Source organism: Gopherus evgoodei, chromosome 3, assembly GCF_007399415.2.
Source record: "Gopherus evgoodei ecotype Sinaloan lineage chromosome 3, rGopEvg1_v1.p, whole genome shotgun sequence".
NCBI lineage: Eukaryota > Metazoa > Chordata > Testudines > Testudinidae > Gopherus > Gopherus evgoodei.
The window spans coordinates 114,778,136-114,794,933 of NC_044324.1; the positions used below are offsets into that span (position 1 = coordinate 114,778,136).

Genomic DNA, 16,798 nt, shown 5'->3' on the forward strand with positions numbered 1-16,798 from the left:
CGCCCCAAAGAGCTTACAATCTCAGACCTTGTCTACACTTGTGGTGCTGTGTAGGGTATGTATAGCTTATACGCTGCAGTGGAAGGCTTTGCCAATGGGATGCTACACTGCTTAAAATAGCAGCGTAGACATGGGAGGCTTAACTTGGGGCAGAGAGAGCTGTGTAGGGTATATAGGGTTCAGGTGTGTGTCTACTCAACTCTGCTAAGCAGAGCCTCCCCATCTAAACTGCTATTTATACCTGTGGGAACTGGGCAAGCACTGTCAGTACTCTATACATCACTGTAAGTAGGTATACATTGTGTGCCTGAAGGTATGGCTACACTTACAGCTGGGAGTTACAGCTGTCTTTGTACAGCTGTGTAGGGAAAGCGCTGCAGTGTGGCCACATTTGCAGCGCTGTTGGGAGTGGTGCATTGTGGGCAGCTATCCCAGCATTCAAGTGGCTGCAACATGCTTTTCAAAAGGGGGGGTGTGGGGGAACGTGGGGGAGAGAGAGAGAGAGAGAGTGGATTTTTGGATCTGTCAGCTCCCTGCCTTGCAAGTTCTAAGGACTGGAACATACATATCATCAACCTGCAATCAATTTAAAAGTTTCGAGCCCTTCCCCCACCCCTCTCTTATTCACTAAATGCAAATTATGCACTCCTAAATAGCCTTCAGACCACATAAGCAGCTGCTCAACACGGACTCCCCCCACCCCCTCTGCCGTGTGACTTCTCTCTTCAAGCGAACAGCTGTGAACCTTCCAAAGCAATTCCCCTGCCTGCCTCCGCTCGCTCCAGCAAACAGGAGCTGTGTTTGTTTTTTAGATAAGCAGCTCGGGGGAGCTCGGAGTTCAGCCATTCTTCCGGTTTGTTGTGAGCAGGCATTCTGGGATACCTCCTAATACCCTGGAGGCCAACAACAGCGCTTTTGCTGGCCACACTTGATGAGCAGTGCTGCATCACCAGCGCTGCGATCGTTACACCCCAAGCAGACCAGGTGTACAACCAGCACAGAAGCCAGGGAGTTGCAGCGCTGGATGTGCCTTGCAGGTGTGGACAGTTACTAAGTTGCAGCGCTGTAAACCCACCACCAGCGCTGCAACTCTCCAGTGTAGCCAAGCCCTTCTACAAATGCCACACGACACACATTTACTAGAGGTATGGATTCCTGGATTAAGCACCCTTCTCTGAACTCTAGTTGAAAGGATGCATTTTCAGGACATCATAACCTGCAGCTGAGCTCACTTAAATGTTTCAGAAGTAAAACAAATAATAAAAAACTTGCACAATTCTGGTCACTTCATTCTAAAGTGAATCCAGACATGATGACAATCAGATCTTCCAGCAAAATTTTATTTGATATAGTATTTAACACAGTTGTTGTTGTAACATAAAACCCTTTCAGGGCTTGCATTCTATCCAAAGGAATGGCTGGGCAATTTAGGAATTTAAGTTAAAAAAAGGATGCTTCAAGGGGCATACAGCAGTCACCTTGCTTAATGATCACCATTTTCTAAGGCTGCTTAGCAGAATGAAACCACAATGGTTCCATACTTAGCAGAAAGAAGAAACAATGGTTCCAGTTTAAGATTCACTTTAGATATGTGTTGATCCCAGTAGGAAGCTGACACCAATTCAAGTTCAGACGTCAATTTTAAAGCAAACAGTGCCTAAGATTTATCACCTGGGAAACTCCTAGCTAATACAAAATTGTGATTAGCTTCACAGAACCTGGATACCAGGGCCACTACAACAAAAAGAGCGTTCAGAACTCTTTGTTCAGATATATTGTTTAAGTACAAACATCTCTTTAAAAACAAGACAATTTTACCTTTAATTTTTATATTGCTTTTGTATACATTTTAGGTCAAACTGAAAATCCAGAGTTTAAAATAAAAAGTACTTCCCCCGGTTAGACGTTCATTTGAGTTCCCTTAGGTTTTGTTTTAATATCTTACTAGAACTAGCGTTGTTTAACTAATGGCCTGGGCACAAATACAGAAAACTTTAGACAAAGAAAACAGCCAAAGTCCACCAAAACAAAAGAAAAAAAGAAAGAAGGAAAAGCTGTGTCTGAATGGTTCTGGGGTGATAGTCCTACTTCCTGACATGAGACTCTCTAGTGAAAACATTCAGGGCTTCCAAAGAGCATATTATAGTAGTTGGATCATTAACTAGTCATTAAGAACATCAACAACAAATAGACTAAAGAAAGGGGGGGGGGGAAAATCTTGACTGGCAAGAAACTGCAGAAGATAATCCAGCCAAGGTCACTGCAGTCTTCAGAAACACAGAACACACCACATGCGAGTCACAGGAAATTCTCAGTGAGGGACCAGAGGACAGAGCCCACTTTTCTCATCCTTCTAACCAGCAATTATCTAGCTGACAGTGTGAGAAGGGCAGAGAAAAGTAGTAGCTAACACCAGTAAACCAGCAGTCAATCACTGCCACCTTCTCTTTCTTCTAAAAGAGAGATTCCTACATTTATCTCTAGAGGAGGAGGGCATTAAAGGGTAAAATTAAAAAAATGGATTCAGATTAAATGAAATATAAGAGCAGAAACATGCGTGTTTCCAACACACCTTAGATTTTAAAAACTGCATGCTGAACAGTTCCAATGTGACTTTGCATTAAGAGAGCAAACTCAAGGTCTATCAGACCTCTTCTCAAATTACAAGAAGTAAGGACACTCAAGGACACCAGTGAAAGCTACCTTTGAAGTCAACCCATTGAAACCCTCTCAAAGAAAAGCTGTTTCATATTCTCCATTGAACATTTATTCTTTCCAACATGGTTGAAAGAATTACCATATGACATCATATTCTAAACAAATCTAAATATTACTGAGAAGTCCTGAATGGTACATAAAAGTATTTTAAAAATATATAATGATATTGCAAAACTCTTATTTACCCTGCTGTTTTTTTTAAATGCATTGCTTCCTAAAAAACTCAGGGCCAGAGTAGGATTGCCAACTTTCTAATTGCACAAAAGGGGTGCGGGCTTATGTCCGTCAGCTCCTGGCCAGTGGTGCAGCGTGGGTGATAAGGCAGCCTTCCTGCCTGTCCTGGCACTGTAGACCGTGCTGAGCCCCGAAAGTGGCCAGCAGCAGGTCCGGCTCCCAGGCGGCTCTGTGCACTGCTCTTAACCACAGGCACTACCCCCCTAGAAGAGTTAGTGCTCGGGCCAGGGGCAGCGTGTGGAGCCCCGTGGCCCCCTCACTTAGGAGCCAGACCTTCTGGGGTGCAGCGCGGTGTCAAAACAGCCTGCCTTAGCCGGGAAGCACCACTGACCGGACTTTTAACGGCCCAGTTGGCGGTGCTGACCGGAGCCGCAAGGGTCCCTTTTCGACCAGGTGTTCCAGTCAAAAATCGGACACCCGGTCACCCTATCCATGAGTGACTTCTGGGTTGGGAAGTGCTATACAAGAGATCTGCATCACTGATTAGATAAATTAGAAATGGAAAAATACTATTAGATTATTTTGCCCATCTCCTATTAAGAAGATGACATTGACCTACTACGCACTTGAAAAGCATCTCAGCAGCTGCACAAGCAGGCTGGGCACATAGCTGATGAAACAGGGAGAGAACTGGGATTAAGCTGCATTAAAAGAATGGTGACAGGATTAATGGGTAACTGAACACCAAAGGAAGTCACACCTGGACTGATCAAGTGCCTTTTGTTTCTGCTTTAGTGACTTTTGATATGGCCTTGCTTGGTACCAGGTAAGTGAAGGAGAACACAGTCTTGGATGCCTGTATTCCATATAACCAAGGATTCAGCCACCAACTCCTTCCCACACGCACAGAGTTGTACACTACTTTAGAAACAGTAAAGGCTATTTTATGTCTTCAGAGAAACAGTTAGAAAGAGCTACTCTTCCAAAATATTTTTAACAATCTCTCATATCTCATGCACCGTGTGCCCATTGCATCTGAACAAATTCAGAGGTAAGCTGCCAAAATAAAATCTTATACTACTGGAGCAGGACCACATGCACTTGTTTGTTTATTCCCCCCCCCCACACACACACACAGTTTATTTACATTTTACTGTACTCAGAACTGGAATATAACAGATATAGACTCTGATAGGCTTTTTACTTCAGCAAGGTGGGGGAGTGGGAACATGCCAGTTGCAACATCCTTCTGCCCTCCTCTGCTGGCTTATATCAGCGGCTGCTTGTATCAATGGGGCCCTTTTTCACCCCACTGTTTCCGAGAGAAATAATGAAGGACAGGGAGGAGGGGCGGGAGGGAGGAGGAGAATGAGAAAGCAAGAGAAGAGGAAAATGAGAGAAAAATGGCAATGAATGCTGACCAAAAAAGGTATGGAATGAGATCTTATAGAAATGCTTTGGGATAAGGGCACACTTACCAAACATCCCTCTACACAAACATGCAGAAGACGAGAACCTGTATCTTGAAAAACTAGAAAGTGCTATTCAAACAAATCAAACACAGAAGCTGTTACTACAAAGCCTTGTGTACTATTGCTTCTGAAACTCTCCAAATGGGTATAAGAAATGAAACTGGCTTCTTAGAATACTGAAGGAAAAAACCTGTTCCTATCTGGAATATATATGGGCTTGTTCAAACACACACACAGTAGAGCAAGTAACTACATACATATAAAGCCCTGACAGTTGTTATGCTAGCATTGACTAGCAATATACTATATTGTTGTGAAGCTCAGATCTGTGTGAATTCTTTACTATCTTCAAGAAAAATTATAAACTATAAGACACAGTTAAAAACATGGACTTTTTAGAAGCCAACTAGCTATTCATTCAAGAACAAGAAAATAACTGTCCAGCCCCAAAGAACCTAACCCTACTCTGACATTTCAATAGTTGCCGGTTAGGCTCTCCTTTTCAATTGTGTGGCTGAATGGAAAAATCTGATACCCTCAAGATACAGTGATTGATATTTATCAAGTGATATTTGTTTGGCAAGAAAAAAAGAAACACCAAAACAAAACAAACCCTGGTACCTAATTGTTTTATTTGCTTCCTGCAATAAGGAAAAGGAATTCTTCAGGTACTGAGAAACTCCCTTGAGCAGGCAGAGAATTAGGAATTGTGACAGGGCAAAGCTTAAAATTTCCAGTCCATACTGAAAGCTGCAGCGATTGCTGCCACACCAACAGAATTCTAAACCTTAGGAATCCTGGCAGAAGATGTTACATGATGCAGGATATAGTGGATGCAAATGCTTGATAGATTTCTGTTGTAGTCAACCACTATTAAAAAAAAAGAAAAGAGAAAAAAAGAACCAAGACTTTCTCTCGCCAAGTATAGTAGTTGATGGGAGAGGCCCTGGTTTTAGTTGTAGACTTCTCAGAAGTTACAGTATTTGAATATACTTTTTTCTGCACCTCTGTCATAAGGGTTCTATACCATGTACAAAAACTAGGAGTACAGCAAATTTCATATGTCTTTGGCAAGGCTGCCTTCCACATTAGATGCATAGCCTTACCATTATTCTGCAAGCCAACAACAACCCTGTTTTTTAAAAGAGACTTCATCTCATCAGAATATGAACCAAAAAAAAAGAGTCTACGGGTCTGTACAGAAAGGTAATTGCAATTCATTTATACCCTTTTAATATAAGACCCTAATCTCTATCTGATAATTAGATTAGTAATGTATCAGAGGGTAGCCGTGGTTAGTCTGGATCTGTAAAAGCAGCAAAGAATCCTGTGGCACCTTATAGACTAACAGACGTTTTGGAGGCATCTGAGGAAGTGGGTATTCACCCACGAAAGCTCATGCTCCAAAACGTCTGTTAGTCTATAAGGTGCCACAGGATTCTTTGCTGCTTTTATAGATTAGTAATAACTTTTTAAAGTCAGATTTTTCTGGTAAATAAGATTTCAAAACAGAAGCAGTAATTAAATTGGTAGGCCAGTAATCCAGCTCATTAAAAATATATATCTATCATTAATATTGGGCTACACATAAATGAATATAGTATGAAAACATCCATTGACAAACTGCACTGATGGGTCACAACCACTCCTGACGGCATGCAGCATAGCTATCAAAATGTACTGTATCTAGCAGTACACTAACGCATACCTTTCAGTCTTTTGGAATTTCCATTCTTTTGCTGCTCATCTTCTTCGTTAATGGTGAATAAACCAGGGGGACTTGTCCTTGCATTTGTCTTCTTCAGTCTCTCTTGTCTGATAGCAGTAGCTGCCCCAGGCATGTTTATGCTATCACTTGCTTATTACAATATATATATTTAAGAAACTGCAGTGCCTGTGTAGCAGCTAGCTGCAGACCTGCCCTTTCATTTGAGCACTTGTAATAGATCCTCTATCGGTAAGCAGTATGCAAACAGCTGACAAATACCAACATCCACTTGGCAGCAGAGGGCCTGCAATTTCATCCACCTTTGAGAAAAGCCCTAATTAAAGGCACATTGGTTTGGATGCCTCTCTTCGCTGCTTTAACCTGTTCAATCAGATCCCAGCCCGCAGCTTCTCCTTTCTGCAGCAGTACCTCTTCCCCAAGCTTCTTGCAGTTACAGCACACTAAAATATTCAGCACGCAACACAGGAGGAAAAAATACGATACGCCACCGTTAACAGTTGCCCTGACAACAGTGACATGTCCTAATCAAAGGAAGTCTATGAATGTTGTCTCCTCAGCTGCAGAAAGCAGCCTGCCGGAATGCTTGCTCCTGCATGCTTAGCGCAAAGGGTTACAGTGTAAAGAGCTGTAACCACCTAGTCGACTGGGCTGCTCCTTCGCTCTGCGCAGGGCGGTAGGAGGATGGAGTTCTGCTTGTACAAGCAGATGCGTATTGAGCGAAGAGAAGCCTAAAAGGCTGCAGGCATGAGTCTGCATTTTGCCAGCTGTTCTGTTTATTCAAGTTTACAGTCCCCAGCCTAACCAAAACTCAAACATCATGAGTTTTTCACTTAACACCTTCACAAGTATTGCATACCTTTTGCAATAAGAGTACATACACCCAGGATTACTGGCAGTGTTACATTTTCCAAACATGAATAACTTGTTAGTGTACACTTTTTTTTTTGTGCGCAGACAATGTGGGCAAAGAAAAGGTTGCTTAAGCTGAAGTACAGTGAATATTCCCTATTGCAATGTCAGTTTTACAACAAAGAGATCATTAATGAACTACAATTGGTTCTGCAGAAAGGCCAAATTACAATCAATTATAACCAGCTAAGTTTTCTCCATCATGATGCCAAAGTTAACATAGTGATTCTGGATTCTTATTCACCATCCACACTGGAGGATCTACTCACACTTTTGCAATCTTCTAATTTTTTTAACTGTTTTTGCACAGAATCCAGTGATCGCTGTGACATGCAAAGCCCTGAACAGCTGGTTTTGCAGGTAAGCTTCGCCTCCTTTAACACTTTCACCATCTCTCAACCTCAAGCTAAGAGCACAGTTGCCACACCAAATATTTAAAAATTAATAGTGTCAACCAAATCCTAAAAAATTATTTGTACTCTCAGAAGTTGCTAGGTGTTCTTTTCACATCTACATTTCAGAATCAGAAATTTCATACATCTGGTCTAAAATGTTCCCCCTCACCACCACTGCCCATATGAAGATGGCAAATACACAGCAGCGTAAATGTTAGAAGACAATACAATAGCAATATGAAGCTCATCTTGCCAATGCAGACAATATGAGATATGCAGGTGAAAGAGTGTCTCATCTATAGAAAAAAAAACAAGGCAGAGTTAAGGTAATCTGAGTTACCTGTAAACTGCACATCCAAATTGGTTGCCTGGAAATAGCAGTATAATATACCTTGCCTGCCATTCTTCCTGAGGTCAGCAGGAGGTGACAGCTCTGTTCTCACACACCTTAGTCATGTCACTTAACATGGAAAAACTGGGGGATGATGAGGCATAGTATTAATAGCTCAGAAAGGGTAGTCCTAGAGCGAATGCTCTGTATCTGAGCAAGAGAAAAAAGGTACCAAAGAGAAACAGTAAGGTATTCACAAAAGCACAGGCTTTGAGCCAGGTCTATTATTTCGCTTGCCTGACCCCGTATTTCCTCTTGACCAGGGCCCTTGCTCTTGGCACTATCCCAGCTTATCTGGAATATCATGAAAGTTAGAGACTGATGACATTTGTATAATAAGGTAGAAGGTGCTTTGTATTGAAAGGTTTTGGCCAAATGTAGAATTAACAAATAAACAAGCCACTTTGACACAAGTTGTTCCTACTTCAGCAATTTGCCTTCCAGTGTTTATTCAGGCTGCTGCTTTGTATTGGAAGAGAGAAACTGGAAATAAACTTCAGTTGCTAAAACTTGTCCATGTTTACTACAACAAAGATGTATGCAATTGTGGGTACACACCCACATGAATTAGAATGTGTTTAACCTCTTGTGTACCATTCACACTTTTCACAAGTAGCTAGGCTCTGTTTCCAAAACATAAGAATTTAAAGCACATATGAAAAGTGCTTATACTATATGACTGTTTGGCTAATAATATCATTTCCTTTCCTTTCATGTTTACAAATATATATTTTAATAAAACTAAACACCTTTTAACAGTTCCATTTTGCAGATATTTTAAAACAAACTATCAAATGGTCACCTACAATATCTGTTCTATTTAAACCATGAATTTAAAAATGAAAAAAATGCGTTGGGAGTTTCAGCAAATACATCAATGATTGAATGGGCCATATAAACTTAAGTACAATTTCAATCTTATAGGTGGTCCCCTCGAGTCAGGAAGACTGGCCCACAGGGATGACAGATGGGGAAGCTGGCACTGTTACTTCTCATGTGTTACCGCTACGGTGGATAAAAGAAAGGATATCACACTTTAGGTTTGAGGAGGACATCTTTCATACATATTTAACTCACACATAAGTGCATTTAATATGCTTAAATAGTTATTAAAGGAGAATTATCATTATTTGGGGAAGCAATATGGTCTAGTGGAGAGAGCACTGGACTGGAAGTTAAGAGACCTGGGCTCTATTTCCACACTGCCATTGACCTGATGTGTGACCATGTGCAGGCTATCTCATCTCTCTGTACTTCTATTTCCCCTCCAAGCTCTTTGTGGAAAAAACTGTCTGCCACTACATGTTTGGGAATGCCTAGCTAGCCCAATGGGGTCCCAATCTCACTTGCAGTCTCTATATGCTACTGTAATGCAAACCACAATGAAAAACTAAAATATCATGCAAATGCTCTAAATGATAAATCCAGAAATGAAAAAATTCTCTGGCTAGAAGTAGAGACCACTTGTTTATGTTATACAAACATAACCATAACAGTTTAATAATTAACGTGTACTGTACAATCAAATACATTCAATAACTTTGTGCTCTTTTCCCTTTTTCTTCCTGATAACACTATAAAATACGCTCAATTAAAATACAGTACTGCGACTGCTTAAAAACAGACCATTTAATAACTTGGATTGGACTCCTTTAGTAATAAGTAAGCCCAGTAGATTTTAGCCCAGGCTTGCCTGGGAATATGTATCTGTATCAATTCTTTGCTGAAAGTAACTTTCTTTCATGAGAAAATGTATGGATAACTTAGCATACCTACTTTCTATTGACTGCAAAAATTCTATGCCTGTGGAATCTGGTAATTGCCTACCTCGTATATTGCTTGATGTGTAACACTTATAGGAAGCAAGTGAAACAAAGAATACAGGATAATTAAACGGTATGCTAGGAGATGAAAATACTTACATGCTCAGAGTGTTAATTGTTGTTTGTGTAATAACACTCCATGCATCTGTGCTCAATACCTTGATTTTTAAATCTGCAGGATTGGAGCATTAGATATGCAGGTGCAAGCCGGTGCAATCAGCTGCTCATGTGCTTAACTTTACACATGGGAGTAATCTGACTGATTCCAATGGCACTACTCACATGCTTCAAGTTAAGCTTGTGTGTGATTGACTGCTGGATAGGGACCTAAGTCAACAACAGACAATATAAATATTTTCTCCAAATAATTGCTTAAGCCATTTTTAGGTAATGGAGATTGTGAAGTGAGAGAAATGAGAAGACATGGTACAACTTTAAAAACAGAAATGTAACAGCCTGCATATATTTGAAAAATTGATCCATATTTTGATTATTAGTAATATTCAAAAGTAGTGAAATACTACTCAAGTAGTGAGCCTCTTGCAGAAAAATGATAGACGTGTATTGAGATAAAGTGCTTGCTGAATTAAAAAGAACACCCTGTCTCCTTTCCTATACAGAACTGGGTTTTAAGTAAATACAAGATAGCAACTAGATTACGGTTTTTAAAAAAAAGCAGTCATGCTCACCACATGAATCACTGAAAATGTTCACAAACTATGGCTCCATCCTTGCAAAGGAATCTTCCCACTTGGAACCTATGGCTGGTCTTCACTAGGAAAAAAGTTGTGTTCCTACCATGTGATAACTAACACGCTGTAACTAACAGGAGGTAAAATCCTAGTGAAAAGAAGGTACTTTGCAGTTTCCAATTGAATTAGCAAGTCTAAGTAAGCCCTGGGCTCCTCCAGAGTCTAACTCTGGGTACGTCTTCACTATCGGCCATATCGGCGGGTAGCAATCGATTTCTTGGGAATCGATATATCGCGTCTCATCTAGACATGATACATCGATCCCCAAACGTGCTCCTGTCGACTCCAGAACTCCACTAACGCGAACGGAGGTAGCGGAGTCGACAGGGGGAGCCGTGGACATCGATCCAGCGCCATGAGGACAGTAGGTAACTCGATCTAAGATACTTTGTCTTCAGCTAAGCTATTCACGTAGCTGAAGTTGCATATCTTAGATCGATCCCCTCCCCTAGTGGCTCTCAACCTTTCCAGACTACTCTATCCCTTTCAGGAGTCTGATTTGTCTTGTGTACCCTCAAGTTTCAAGTCACTTAAACTACTTGCTTACAAAAATCAGATACTAAAAATACAAAAGCGTCACAGCACACTATTACAGAACAATTGCTGACTCTCATTTTACCATGTAATTATAAAATAAATCAATTTGAATATAAATATTTTACTTATATTCAGTGTATAGTATATACAGCAGTATAAACCAGTCATTGTATGAAATTTTAGTTTGTACTGACTTTGCTAGTGCTTTTTCTGTAGCCTGTTGTAAAACTAGGCAAATATTTAAATGAGTTGATGTACACCCCCCTTCACACCCCAGGAAGACCTCTGCATACACATACCCCTGGCTGAGAACCACTGTTCTAACTAGACTTACTAACTTGTGTGAAAGGTACCAATTGCCTTGCCTTCACAGAGATTATCTCTTGTTAGTTACAACGTGTTAGCTATCACATGGTAAGAACAAACTTTTTTTCTAGTAAAGATGCACCCTTCCACTTCAAGAGAATCCCACCAAAGGAATTGATCAGGCAGCATGCAAAGTGTTCACAGGATTGTTCTCTCTCTAAAGTAACTTGTCAAATGTTATGTAATGATGCATGGCAAGTGCCACTGCAGGTCAGTCTACTGCTCAAATATCACTGCTTCCCCTGTAGGAATAAATTTCCCTTCTACAATAATACAATTCCTTTACAAGAGAAAATATCAATCCAACAGCGCTTTGAAGACAAACTAACTGAAGAATGTGTGTGTTTAGCATTTAATGTTCCTCCCATGTATATCAGCCTGGACTTAGAGCAGTCAAACCAAATGAACACAAGATCGCTACATTTTAGAACTTTATTAGAACAACAGAGTAAAAATACTATGGGAGGGGTAAAAAAGGGCAAACTGCTTGTAATGTCTTTCTGTTACAATGAACAGAAGAACTCTGAGGACTCTACTGGAAGAGAGCTGGATCATAAGCATGGGTAGATTTTTTCCCAGTGTAGTCCATGGGGGTGGAGCTCCTCCCCCTCCAGGTCTGTGGGCAGCCAATCTGCCCCACTATATCTCTGGGGGTCACCTGACATGAGGAATCAGCAGTGCGATGGGAGACATGAGCTTGGGCCTGTGACCAGGGTCGAACACCACACACAGTTATGGAGCCCCCGTTCCTGGTCAAGGCGGGACAGCAAAGAGTCCCGGGCTCAGGCCTGCACTCAGTCTGGGCAGCAAACAGTCAGGCCTCCTAGCTCTGGCGGAGGACAGACAAGCCCAGGCTTCTCCCCTAAGAGAGGGGGAGACGCCACCCACAGATGGGGGGGGGGGTGGCGCTGGCCCACCCTCTCCACTGCGTCCTGGCCCAGGGCCCCAGCATTGGCAGAGCAGTCTGCCACTGGGTCAGTGGGAATCCTGACTGTAACATGCTGACTTGCTTGCTATCAGCGTTGCGGCCAGATTCAGGTTGGCTACCCCTACACCACTTCCCAGTTCTCCCTTCGGGTGCACCTGGCTCTGTAGAGGGTTGTCCTGGTTGTCGGGGAAGAAGGCCTCTATCAAGGCTTGCAGATCTTCCATTCTCGGGTCCATAAATGACCCTGGCAGTCCTCAGCTCCCTCGGGGTCAGCAGAAATCTCTCAGTTCGGGAGCTCACAGGAGGTGTCTGGCTCCTCCGGTGGCTGCCTCCCAACAGAGCTCTCCGGCATGCCTTTTGTACTTCCAGCCCTGCCCACTGACTTCTGGTGGGAGGGTTGAGCATGGTCTGGCTCCACCCACCAAGATTCAATGAGGGGCTCCTCATCCAGGTCTGCGGGCAGCCAATCTGCACCACTACACCCTCCATTCAGTGAGAACCCCATTAGAAGTTCATCACAGGCATACCTTTTTTAGATCAATTTCACATCGGTCATCTCTAGTGAGCATCTTTTCTTATGTCAATTGCCAAGGAGTAAATCAATTAAAGTATTGCCTTTTTTAAAAAAATACAGCAAGCAGACAAAGATTACAAACCTTCCCTTTCCCTTCAGGGATTGATTTAAAATCATCAGACTCAAGGCAGGGTTATCAGTCAGTGCAGAACACGTAGAAAACAAGATAATATCATCCACCTACATAGGCAAAACTGGAATCTAGAGCCTATCATCCAGAGTATCACTGGAAATTCCCAGGCTCTGGACTCCTCTTCATTCCCACACCTATCCAATAAAAGGTATCCTACAAAGGAATTCTGTGGTCTATTTTGGGAAAATCTGGACATCTATCACATAGTGCCTTAAACAGGGATAAAGTGCTTAGAAAACATACATCCAAAACAGAACAGGGAGCAAGACAGTCTGGCGTGTCCTATTCCACAGAGAATTGGGATGTAGGAGTACCAGCCAAACTAGTTACAGGTATGGTTAAGGGTTCCCATTTTACACTGCAAAAACAATACACCAAAATTGCTTTAAGACGACAACCATCTGCCAGCACAGACTGACTGTAAGGGAAAACAACTGTCTAACATTTTCACTCACAGCATTAACCATGTTGTACATTGACATTAAACATGTTTACAGTCAACCATGTCACTAACTTGTTATATACTTGTGTAAAAGCTGGAGTGTTGACAGGGCTTAACGTAACAAATTCACAAACGGTACTCAATTCAAATTGATGCACTATATTCCTAATCATAACACCATTAGCCTACAACACAGCACAAGTAGCCTTAATAGTGAAAACACTTAACTAAATTAAAATATTTTTATAAATTGGAAATAGTAGAAGTAGAGCATTATCTCAATCAAATATTACTAATAAGTCTGATTAAATAAAGCTGTTTACTAGGTTGTCGATGCAATCACAATCTTATCGTTACCCTTGTTTTCCTTCTCCTTCCTCTTGCTTATTAAATCTACAGTAACTCCCCATTCAATGTCCTCTCGCTTAACGTTATTTTGGTCTTACGTCCCTGCTCCATTACAGAACATGCTCCGTTTAAAGTTGTGCAATGCTTCGCTATAACGTTGTTTGGCTGCCTGCTTTGTCCACAGCTGGCAGCCCCCGTCAGCTCCCCTACACCCCCTTCCACAGCACCTCCCATCTGCGAGCAGACCCTGCGGATCAGCGCCTTACCCTTCCCCACCTCCCTCGGCAATCAGCTGGCTTGTGCCACTCAGGAGTGAATGGGGAGGATCAAGGACTCGGCATACAAGCTCCCCCTGCCTCCCCAATGCCGCAAACCAGCTGATTGCCACAGGTGGGTGGGAGGGGGGAGGCTGCGTGCAGAGTCCTCGCTCCACCCCCTCCCTCCTGCCCCCTGAACGCCGCAAGCCAGCTGATTGCCGCAAGCAAGAGGAAGGAAGGGGGGAAGAGTGAGGAAGGACCGTGCCTCCCCCTCCCTCGGCAATCAGCTAGCTTGCAGCACTCAGGAGGCAGGGGAGGGAAGGGGAGTCCGCGAGCCATATCCTCGCTCCTCCCCACTCCCTCCTGAACGCAGCAAGCCAGCTGTTTGCCACAGGCAGGAGTCAGGGGAGGAAGGGGGGATGAGCGAGGATGGGGCATGCAGAGCAAGAGGGGGACGAAGAGGCAGGTTAAGGGAGAGTTGGGGGAAGGGTGGGGCGTGGGCAGGCCGAGGGTTGAGCCCCTGCTACCGCTGCTGCTTGAAGCATAGGAGAAGCTGCCACTACGCAACATGCTTCTCCTAGCCTACAGCATCTTCAGCCTCCTTGCCTGCCTCATCTCCAGTGCCAGTGGGCTGTGCCTGTGTGGGATAAGGCGGGGGCACCTCACAACTATAGTACTGTACGGCAAAAAAAAGAAAAAATCCCTGGAACTTCACTCCCCACATTTACATTCATTCTTATGGGGAACTGGATTCGTTTAACATCGTTTCACTTAAAGTCACATTTTTCAGGAACATAACTACAGCGTTAGGTGAGGAGCTACTGTACTTGTTATATATTGTCATAAAATCAGAAGAAAGAACCATGTCCTACAATAGGTTTTTGAAGTGCCTAGCATCCTGATAAGGGTCTCTAGGTACTGTTGTAATATAAAACAACAATTATGATGACGCAACAGTATATGTAACAATATTAATTTAAACAACTTTGGTATTAAGTATAAACAGCTGATAGGAATCAATGGTATTTTTCTATTAAACCCACATGCCACTGCTCCACTCAAGAAATTCTGTCTTGCAGTAACCAGTGGTGATAAAATACTAATGAGTGAGAAGGAAAACTTCCATCTTTTTGATTAACGGAAATACCACTGACAAGAGTTCAGATGTACTCTGAATAGATTTAAATAAGCAATAAGTTAACTCACTTCTGAAAGTCAAAGCCCTGAAAATACAGCAGTTTCATTAACTAAGTCTCCATTCTTTGAATTAGAATATTTTAATTGAAGAATCAGAGAACAGTGTCATTCATGGATGTGGAAAAATTGGAAAGAGTCCAGCAGAGGACAACAAAAACGATTAGGGAGATGGAGCACATGACTTATGAGGAGAGGCTGAGGGAACTGGGATTGTTAAATCTGCAGAAGAGAAAAATTAGAGGAGGGATTTGATAGCTGCTTTCAACAACCTGAAAGGGAGTTCCAAAGAGGATGGCTCTAGACTGTTCTCAGCGGTACCTGATGACAGAACAAGGAGTAATGGTCTCAAGTTGCAATATGGGAGGTTTAGGTTGGATATTAGGAAAAACTTTTTCACTAGGAGGGTGGTGAAGCACTGGAATGGGTTAGCTAGGGAGGTGGTGGAATCTCCTTCCTTAGAGGTTTTTTAAGGTCAGGCTTGACAAAGCCCTGGCTGGGATGATTTAGTTGGAGACTGGTCCTGCTTTGAGCAGGGGGTTGGACTAGATGACCTTCTGAGGTCCCTTCCAACCCTGATATTCTATGATTCTATGATTTAAATTGGAATAAATGATTTAACATCCACTAAAAATATGTATTTGGGGGAGAGGACGACAAATAATGGGATAGTAGAGTTTAAAGAAAAATAGTGCATTTCTTTAGAAAGCAAACCCAGAACGAGAAAGAGAATGAGACTCAGCTCTTCTTTGTTGGGATTGAAATAATACTTATTCTTATTTCTTGTCCTAACATCTCTTTTCTAATAAAGACGACTCTGGATACAGTTTATACTGTAAACTGTCAATATTAACCTATAGGCTTGAATCACAGTACCTAAAATATTGCCAATTATATTTATTTTTAAAATAAATGGGTCAAGCAGTTAGAGTAAATATTTACATACAAGAAAATAAAGAACTATCATCATCCTGATCAGTCTGCTTGTATATTTATTCCTTTACTTTACCCATCTGTTTCTGGCTGTAAGTTATTAGAGGCAAGGACCATGAACATTTTAGGTGCTATTCCAACCTAAGTAATAACAAAGCAGGCTTTTCACCTCCAAAATTATCAAGGTGCTAGCAATAACAAACCAGAAGTCTAGAATTGGCTATTCTGTTTCAAGGGGGTTAAACCTGGCACAGTGCACAGTTCAAGTGGACAAACAAAGGTCAAAACAGGAAAAAAAACAAGCCCTACACCTCATTCTGACTCCTTATACATACACCAGTGCAAAATACATATGAATTTAAGCAGCAGGAATCTGTGATCAGTGGGCCCCAGAGAATAATCACAGAATTCAAGGACACTGAGTACTAGATGATGTACAAGAACAAGCGATAATAAGGTTAATCATTTGTTTTAACTGAAGTATACATAGTATACAATGCTGTGATTAAACAAACTTTCCAAAAACATCATTGAAACCAATGTGTAACATTAACAATAATATTTATATATATATATATATATATATATATATATATATATATATATATATATATATATATATATATATATATATTAGATTACTGTCAGTCAAATCATTTTTATTCATACAGGGCCTGATTCAGCTCCCACTGACATCAATGGAAGTCCTTATATTGACTTCAA

General features: G+C 41.8%; 1 protein-coding gene across 7 annotated transcripts in view; it reads right to left on the reverse strand.

Annotated features, from left to right (window-relative positions):
* Positions 1–16,798, reverse strand: part of MAP7 (microtubule associated protein 7) — a 190,596-nt gene that overhangs the window by 165,067 nt on the left and 8,731 nt on the right. For 4 of the 7 annotated variants that reach the window (XM_030556399.1, XM_030556398.1, XM_030556395.1 and 1 more), the window contains exon 1: positions 6,073–6,725. The exons of 1 other annotated variant lie outside the window; for it this stretch is intronic. In XM_030556399.1, coding sequence (XP_030412259.1) covers positions 6,073–6,205 — 133 coding nt within the window. In that variant the 5' untranslated portion in view covers positions 6,206–6,725. Of the gene's footprint in view, positions 1–6,072; positions 6,727–16,798 lie in introns of those variants that run through there. 2 more of the 7 variants (XM_030556396.1, XM_030556393.1) reach the window with 1 other exon arrangement.